This window comes from Dendrobates tinctorius, unplaced genomic scaffold (genome assembly GCF_039654945.1).
Source record: "Dendrobates tinctorius isolate UK_male_01 unplaced genomic scaffold, ASM3965494v1 ptg000102l, whole genome shotgun sequence".
Taxonomy (NCBI): domain Eukaryota; kingdom Metazoa; phylum Chordata; class Amphibia; order Anura; family Dendrobatidae; genus Dendrobates; species Dendrobates tinctorius.
In genome coordinates, this window is record NW_027361770.1 from 32,840,134 (window position 1) to 32,850,000 (window position 9,867).

The window sequence follows — 9,867 nt, forward strand, 5'->3', positions numbered from 1 at the left end:
GCTGGCCACCGAGATCTTGGGACGAGATCTGAACCTGCGCATGCTCCGTCCCCGGACCGGCGGCCATGTTCCCGGAGGCCACCGCAACATGGCAGTGGCCAGCAAGGGATGTGTGGGGGCCTCCGGGCTTGGAGGAAATGCCGGCAGAGCCGACACCCTCACCCCACAGAGCCCACCTGCCCCAGCAAAGAACAGCTGCCACAGTCCAGCTGCCCCAGCACAGCCCACCTGCCCCAGCACAATCCAGCTGCTCCGGCACAACCAACCTGCCGCCACCGCATGAGCCTGGACCACTGAATGACCCCTGTGACTACTCCTCCACCTGTGCCGGATCCCTTCCCAGGTAAGCTGAATTCGGATTGTAAGACGGACCCCCATTTGACACATTATTATTTTTTTCCCTATTTTCCATCTGAAAATTGGGGTGCGTCTTATGGTCCGGTGCGTTTTATAGTCCGAAAAATACGGTATATAGTGGCAGAATGAAGCTGCTCACAAAAACTGTTAATAAATCAGGAGTCCCTGCACATAAAACAATGAGTACGGTAAGTAAGAAGACTGCAGGATGCCCATTCAAGAAGTAGTACAAGAGCACATGTATAACTTGTGTAAGTAAGCATTGTATCATCTCATGGCATACTACCTTATGCATGACTTCATGTTTATTGTACATGTATATCAGTATTACACAGTAACAGGCTGTGCTTTAGCACAACTATTGCCATATTTTTTTAGCAATACCTCTCTGCTGGTTTTTATAGAAAATGGTCTTCTGCACCATGGCCAAAAAAAAAAAAAGGCAGATGTCAAAAGTACTATTCGCTACTGTATGCTACACTACATTTCTCATGGCTTTTTTTTTTTTTTTTTTAAAAGGTAGGCATGCCTGTGCTATGAGACAGGCCTTCGTAACTCTATACAAGTTATCCGACTGGTTTGCCGTCATATTGTGTCTTTTTCTCCATTTGTATACAGGTTGCTGTGGACACAGCTCCGCATCCAGGCATGTAACTTAATGTGACATGGGCTCACACAACGCACTGCTCTATAGTAGTAAACAGCTCTGAATTCAGCTTCAGTCATAAATGAAGGAAAAGAATGGCGCTTAAGAGGAAATTAACAGATTCATTCCTCCCGAACCACAGGTGGCAGCTTTATTGTAGCTGAGTACATTGCACTCAGATGCTGCAGGGAGTCAGCCGGGGACGGTGCTTCTAGGATGACAAATCCAAGGCCGGTTCTTAACGACTTCTCCCCACCCCACTCTCCGGATCTGACAGTTATATCCTCATCAGTCAAGGAGAACAGGGAAGGAAGTAGCTGCTGGGGAATGGCCTATTGGAGACCCCAGAGACGCCTACTGTCAGGTTCCCTTTATACATTATGTATGACGCTACTTGCCTGTTTTGTGCAAAATATTGCCATGAAATGGCTTTTTTCCCCATTATATTGGACATTCTACTGGAGTAAGAGCTGTGCGCGATGTTTTGTGTGTGGAGACCTTATTTCATGCCTTACTTACATGGGAAAGGTTGCCCTAAGACAGCTATAGATTGCAGGCAGTAACCATGCATTTTCAGTAGAGTGCAATGCTTACTACAGATTCATGCACATAGGCATTTGGCAAAAGTATTTCATGGCACAGTATAGTTAAAGAATGACACAAAAGCTATGTGCAAAAGAATAGAAACAATATATACTGACATCATTAAGACATTGTGTTATCTATTGGTTCGGTGCAAATAAAAATATGGCTAGATCAATATTGCTAACAAACGGTAAAAATAAGCTCTTTGTATATACAACTTAGAATTGGTAGAAGATGTTAGAAAAAAAGTAAAAGGTGGTGAACCCATAGCACCGAATGCATGTCACATTGCAGTAACTTAAACTATAGATTTGGCAATTCAGTCTCTAGTGATCAGGGCCGGCGTTTCCTTTTGGCATCATATCACACCAAAGACCATGTGAAGATACTGTTCATATGATACTTGTATCCAGCCATCTTGGTCTGTGTCTTGGCGTCGGAAAACATCAGTAAATTTCTGGAGGGGAAAAAAAAAACCCATGAAAATGCTAAGAATTACATTGAATCTATGTTAGACATGTTTCTATTCCATAGTGACAGACAATATCCCGATCTCAGGCACAAGTGAAGAACTAGTAATCGCTACCAAGTCTCCATCTGTTACTTTCTTATTGTCTTCATTTTTTGCTATTCACCCTCAATTACTACTTTTATAGAGATAAGGTCTGAAGTGTCAGCTGTAACAACCATGAACTGCAGCTGCCATGGTTTCACCTGACTGAAACAATACCCAAAATCATCTCCAGTTTATCAAATAAAAAAATCCCACAGCTGCTGCATGATGTAGCCGTGCAGACAATGAATAAGTAAAATAGTCAGGAAGCAACAAAATAGTGAATGCAGCTCTGAGGTACAAGACTGGATCAGTTCACAGCAAGCAAAAAACACCACTGAAGTAAGAAGATGAGGCAGTCACAATGGACATGCTAATTCAGATTAATAAAGAGGATGGGGGAACTACAATACCCAGAGAGATTAGAAAAATTCGGATTTAGTCTAGAAAAAAGACCACTGAAGGGTTATCTAATAACCATGTATAAGTATATAAGGGGACAATACAAATATCTCTCCGAGGATCTGTTTATACCAAGGAAGGTGACGGTCACAAGGGGGCATTCTCTGCGTCTGGAGGAAAGAAGGTTTTTCCACCAACATAGAAGAGGATTCTTTACTGTTAGAGCAGTGAGAATCTGGAATTACCCTGCCTGACGAGGTGGTGATGGCGAGGTGTTGAAGAGAGGCCTGGATGTCTTCCTGGAGCGTAACAATATTGTATCTTACCGTTATTAGGTTCTTTAGAAGGACGTAAATCTGGGGATTTATTCTGACAGAATATAGGCTGAACTGGATGGACAAATATCTTTTTTCGGCCTTGCTATCTATGTTACGATGTTAGATCAGTGGTTTTACCGACACCACAGTGGAATATAGACCGCCAAATGATACATGCATGGTTGGCCAGAAGAGTTGTTGGAAAAATCCGTAGAATTCCTTTTTCCCCACGCAACACCTCTGCCACAGATGTCATTCAAGATAAACATTAATAATGCAGAATGATGCAGTTTATGTAACTCACCTGCAAAATAATACAGCACTGAATAAAATCATCAAACGCAACTTGTCCTCTTCTCTGTCTGTCAAATTTTCTAATCAGGATATCATAAAACTGATCTGTCAAACGATAACCTTCAAATAAAATATTGGGAGAACAACTAAAATGATTACTAGGTTTAAAAAAACAAAAACCCTAAACAACTGTAGTGTAAAGTATGGTGGAAGTCAGAAACATAACCTGAGCACTTTTTCAGACAGATGTTGAATACAGCACTCTCAACAGTATGCAGTCAAGTTGTTGTGACAGTGAAAAAAAATGAAACAGCAGGTAAGCAACATTGTGTTGTGCATTTATGCTTTAACTCCTTAATGCCCAATGACGGACACAGTCCGTCATCAGACATCTCCCCTGCTTTGATGAGGGCTCCGGCGCGGAGCCCGCATCAAAGCCGGGACATGTCAGCTGTTATGAACAGCTGACATGTGCCCGCAATAGGCGCGAGCGGAATCACCGTCCGCCCGGGCCTATTAACTAGTTAAATCCCGCTGTCAAAGCTGACAGCGGGCATTTAAATAGCATTTCCGGCCGCTGGGCCAGAAATGACCTCATCGCCGACCCCATCACATGATCGGGGGTCGGCGTCAAGTTGCCTGGACAACCAGAGGTCTCTATGAGACCTCTATGGTTGTTCCAGGCATATGGCTTTCAGCGCCACCTGGTGGTCGGCGCTGAAAGCACAGCAGTAAATCTGCTACATATGGGCGATCTGCTCATCGCCCAGATGTAGCAGAGCCGATCGAGTTGCGCATGTTTCTAGCCTCCTATGGAGACTATTGAAGAATGCCAAAAAAAAAAAAAAAATAAAAATTAAAAAAACCTAAAAGTTCAAATCACCCCCCATTCGCCCCAATCAAAATAAAACAGCAAAAAAAAAAAAAATCCCACGTACACATATTAGGTATCGCCGCGTTCAGAATCGCCCGATCAATAAAAAAAAAAAAAAGCATTAACCCGATCGCTAAACAGCGTAGCGAGAAAAAAATTCAAAACGCCAGAATTACGTTTTTTTTTTTGGTCGCCAAGACATTGCATTAAAATGCAATAACAGGCGATCAAAAGAACGTATCTGGTATCATTAAAAACGTCAGCCCGGCATGGAAAAAGTAAGCTCTCACCCGACCCCAGATCATGACAAATGGAGACGCTACGGGTCTCGGAAAATTGCGCAATTTTTTTTTTTTTTTTTTTTTAGCAAACTTTGGAATTTTTTTTCACCACTTGGATAAAAGAGTACATAGACATGTTTGGTGTCTATGAACTCGTAATGACCTGGAGAATCATAATGGCAGGTCAGATTTAGCATCTAGTGAACCTGCAAAAAAGCCAAGCAAAAAACAAGAGTGGGATTGCACTTTATCTTTATCTAATTTAAATTTGTTTGCTGATCTGAAACATTTATCCCCTTAGTGACCGGGCCACATTTTTTAAACCTGACCAGTGTCACTTTATTGGGTAATAACTCTGGAATGCTTCAACAAATCCCAGTGATTTTGAGACTGTTTTTTCGTGGTACATTATAATTTATGATAATGGTAAATGTAGGTCAATATGTTTTGTGTTTATTAAAAAATTTGACAAAAAGTTTAAAAAATGTGCAATTTTCTAATTTTGATTATGCCTTTAATCGAGACAGTCATACCGCAGAAAAACATTAATACATCAGCAACATTTGTAAAATGTTATTTTATTTTGTTATCATTGTAAGAGGTTTAAAAATGCAGCAGTAGTTTTTCAAGGAAATTTACAAAATTTATTTTAAGGAGTTATCCAGGTTTGCAATGACTTTTGGGGTCCTATATATTGGAACCCCCCAAAAGTGATACCATTTTAAAAACACCACCCCTCGACATATTGAAAACGGTCAGCTAGTTTATTAACCCTTCAGGTGCTTTTCAGGAATTAATGCAAAGTGGCATGAGAGGAATGAAAAAGTATTTTTACCACCTAAATGTCACTAACAACTGAACAGGTCACTATAGACGGCAGACGCGAATTGCCATGGCAAACATCAGGACTACAGAATCATGATCTCTGGGTGCCGACAGGGTTAAATAGAAAACCCCCACTGTTAACCATTTATATGATGTAATCGCTTTTGACAGCAGCATCTAAGGGGTTAAACAGATATGGATGGAGCCAACCTGATCGTGGCTGATGCAGCAAGTTGTCAGCTATAGTGTACAGCCGACAGCTGCTGGATTGTCACCTGTATGGGGATGATATTCTCTTATATCTCAGGTCAGTAAAAAGACGTATTGGCGGTCATGAAGGGGTTTAGCGTGACAAACATGCAAAAGAATAGGAAATCAGGAAGGGGGCAAACACTTTCACACAACTGTATTAGTAAAGAATTAAATTCTGTAGAGGATAATGACTTAACTTCATATTACAGAGAGTCAGGGACAGAAAATATACAGCAACCCACATCACTGCTTCCTATTAAGAGACCAGGGCTGTGGAGTCGGAGCTCATTTTGGTGGAGTTGGAGTATAAAATGGACCGACTCCTAAAATATATAATAAATTGGGTACAGTAGTTGAATGCAGAATGTGCTGAATATTTTTTTCATAGGAATTTGGGAAAGTTATGAAATGTCCTATAAATGGCTGTTCTATTCCTGATCTAAGGATACATTCACACACAGCGTTTTTTGAGGATACGTTTTTCAGCTGCAAAAGCAAATCAGCTTTTTAAAAAACCGCATCACCTGAAAGGTTTTTGCGCTCATAGATGTTTTCAATAGCGAAAGCAGATTAGAAAAACGCCATACAAACTGACATGCTCATTCAGCCCAAAAACGGATCCTCACAAAATAATGTGTCTGAATGTCATATCTTGAAACCCATTGACTTTGCTGGGATGCCCAGAGTCACTGCATTTTACTGCAAAAAAACGGATCCGCAAAAACGGCGTGTGAATCATGGCTGTAGCCAGCGAGGGGCGGGGGGGGCAGCTTCCCCCCCCCCCCCCTAGAAGCAGGGGCCCGCACCTATCAAAACTCACTTGTATGCTGCAGTGCTCCCGTCCTGCACCGGCTCCAGACTGCAGGGGGCAATCTCCCCTCCTCTGTCCTGTCTTCAGCCGTTTTTACCAGAGAGAGGAGGGGGAGGGGTGCCTGCCCTGCACAGGATCCGATTCCTGGGCCCCAAGCTGGAGAAAGTGAGAAAGTTATGCACACGCTGCAGCTGGCAATAAGAGACAGTCTGCAAGAGGGACATGCTGGAGATATGATTGGAAAAGTTAGGAAATTGGTTATTGCCGCCAGAACCCATAAAATTGATTTCATCTTGAAGAGACGTGCTGGGAAAGGGGCAATTGTCGATCAAGCCACTCGGTGGGGCAGCACTTATTTAATGATTGAGCAATTGCTTGAACTAAAACGGTTTCTTATAGATATGGCGAACCCTCAGGTAAACCTAAATGAAGGTCAATGGACACAGGTGACTGAATTGAAGGAATTGCTTAATCACCCATTTACCATGACTAAAAAATTACAAGCTGAGGATTTAACGCCTGGTATTTTCATAAGGGAGTGGAAGAACTTGCTATTTTGTCTGTCCCAAAGAGGAGGTTTAATCGAAGATGGCATTTCTGCTTCAATGAAACAGAGAGAGACACAGCTATTGGAAAATAAATTTTTTCTGGCAACTGTTTATGTGGACCCAAGTCATCGTATACTGCTTGATGATCAACAGCTCACTAAAGGAAAAGAAGCTCTGACTGAGGTAGCAGTTAGGATGAGTGGCCTACAGGAGAACTGCCAGGCGCAAGAGGACTTGGGTCCTGACAGTGCTACTGCTGCCATATCTTCATCCTCATCAGATGAGGAGTTTGATTTTGACAAGTATTTGGATGACATGGAGCAGGCAAAGCGTTGCCGCAAGGAAAAATATTTCACTCCGTCTCCTACAGCAAGCAGATTGACCATATTTCAGCAAAATGTTTCACTTGCTCTCAAAGAAATAGAAAAATTCAACCGTTCAAAACTGACTGTGCAGGAGGCAATTCCTTTATAACCAGAAATTGTTGGAGATGTTGCCCATGTGGTTACGGCTTTGCCTCCAACCCAAGTTAGTGTAGTGTAGAGAGGTTGTTCTCTGGCCTTAAAATTATTAGGTCAGATTTGAGGTCATCTATGAAGGTGGATCTGATGGAGGCAATTCTATTTCTTAGAACAAAATCATAGACTGCACATATGTTATTTAGTATGTTTTTGTAGAAAACTGTTTTTTGCCACTTACAGTACATAGTTTATTACAGGTGTTATATATATGTAATCGATATTACATATTTACAATTCATTAGTTTTTTGTGTTCTAAAGTTGTATTCCAATAATTATATATTATGTTCTATCTAAATATCTTGATTATTGTATCATAAAAATGATTAAATGTCTGATGTTTACATTGTACTACAATAAATTTTTCACTTAAATATAAGCAATACATGTGGGAGTCGGAGTCTGAGTCGGTGTAAGGGAAATTGAGGAGTCAGAGTTGCAGGTTTGGCTTACCGACTCCACAGCCCTGATTAAGACCTGGGCACAATGGGATACAATTATGTGTCATTTTACAGGTTTTAGACAAAGATAATAGATGGATATTACGGTATATACATTGCTCAAAAAATATAGGGAACACTTAAACAACAGAATCTAACGCCAAGTAAATCAAACTTCTGTGAAATCAAACTGTCCACTTAGGAAGCAACACTGATTGACAATTTCACATGCTGTTGTGCAAATGGAATAGACAACAGATGGAAATTATTGGCAATTATCAAGACACCCTCAACAAAGGAGTGGTTCTGCAGGTGGGGACCACATACCACATCTCAGTAACAATGCTTTCTGGCTGATGTTTTGGTCATTTTTGAATGTTGGTTGCGCTTTCACACTCGTGGTAGCATGAGACGGACTCTACAACCCACACAAGTGGCTCAGGTAGTGCAGCTCATCCAGGATGGCACATCAATGCGAGCTTTGGCAAGAAGGTTTGCTGTGTCTGTCAGAGTAGTGTCCAGAGGCTGGAGGCGCTACCAGGAGACAGGCCAGTACACCAGGAGATGTGGAGGGGGCCGTAGGAGGGCAACAACCCAGCAGCAGGACCGCTTCCTCTGCCTTTGTGCAAGGAGGAACAGGACCACTACCAGTGCCCTGCAAAATGACCTCCAGCAGGCCACAAATATGCATGTGTCTGCACAAACTGTTAGGGTACCGTTACACCTAGCGATGCACCAGCGATCCCGACCAGCGATATGACGCGGTCAGGATCGCTGGTGCATCGCTAAGTGGTCGCTAGTGAGCTGCCACACAGGCAGATCTCACCAGCGACATCGCAGGGGACGGGGATCGCTACTTACCTGTCAGACGAGGCGATCCTGCATCCTCGCGTCGCTGGTTGTCACAGCAGGAAGCGCCGCAGGAAGTGGCCGACGAGAAATGATCCAGCAGCTTCTCGCGCGATCAGCGATAACCAGCGGGGGAGCCGGTCGGAGGTAAGTATCACATGCAGCGATATCGCTAGCAATATCGCTGCAACGTCACAAAATCGGTGACTTTACAGCGATATTGCTAGCGATATCGCAGTGTGTAACGGGGGCTTTAGAAATCGACTCCATGAGGATGGTCTGAGTGCCAGACGTCCACAGACGGGGGTTGTGCTCACAGCCCAACACCCTGCAGGACGCTTGGCATTTGCCACACAACACCAGGATTGGCAAATTCACCACAGATGCCCTGTGCTCTTCACAGATGAAAGCAGGTTCACACTGAGCACATGTGACAGACGTGAGTCTGGAGACGCCGTGGAGACCGATCTGCTGCCTGCAACATCCTTCAGCATGACCGGTTTGGCAGTGGGTCAGTAATGGAGTGGGGTGGCATTTCTTTGGAGGGCAGCACAGTCCTCCATGTGCTCACCATAGGTAGCCTGACTGCCATTAGGTACCGAGATGAGATCCTTAGACCCCTTGTGAGACCATATGTTGGTGCGGTTGGCCCTGGGTTCCTCCTAATGCAGTACAATACCAGACCTCATGTGGCCGGAGAGTGTCAGCAGTTCCTGCAAGATGAAGGCACTGAAGCTATGGACTGGCCCGCCATTCTCCAGGCCCGAATCCAATTGCGCAAATCAGGGACATCATGTCTTGCTCCAATCAACAATGTCACGTTGCACCACAGACTGTCCAGGAGATGGCAGATGTTTTAGTCTAGGTCTGGGAGGAGATCCCTCAGGAGACCATCCGCTGCTTTATCAGGAGCATGCCCATGCATTGTAGGGAGGTCATACAGTACAGACACGTGGAGGCCACACACACTACTGAGCATCTTTTCCTTGTCATGAGGCATTTCCACTGAAGTTGGATCAGCCTGTAATTTGATTTTCCATTTTGAGTATCATTCCAATTCCAGACCTCCATGGGATATTCATTTTGATTTACATTGATAATTGTTATGTTTTATTGTTCTGAACACATTCCACTATGTAATGAATAAACATTTGCAACTGGAATATTTCAATCAGAGATATCTAGGATGTGGTATTTTAGTGTTCCCTTTATTTTTTTTGAGCAGTGTATATATATACACATACACACAAATACACACGATCTAAGGTTTTCGGAAAACACATACTTTGTCAAGTCATTCTCAGGCAGATGGCT

At 43.2% G+C, this 9,867-nt stretch overlaps 1 protein-coding gene across 1 annotated transcript in view; it reads right to left on the reverse strand.

Annotated features, from left to right (window-relative positions):
- Positions 1-1,674: 1,674 nt before the first annotated feature.
- Positions 1,675-9,867, reverse strand: part of PDCD6 (programmed cell death 6) — a 55,452-nt gene continuing 47,259 nt past the window's right edge. The window contains exons 5-6 of the mRNA XM_073587792.1: positions 3,165-3,274; positions 1,675-2,045 (exon numbers count right to left, since the gene is read on the reverse strand). Of these exons, the coding sequence (XP_073443893.1) occupies positions 1,947-2,045; positions 3,165-3,274 (209 nt within the window). The 3' untranslated portion in view covers positions 1,675-1,946. The remainder of the gene's footprint in view (positions 2,046-3,164; positions 3,275-9,867) is intronic.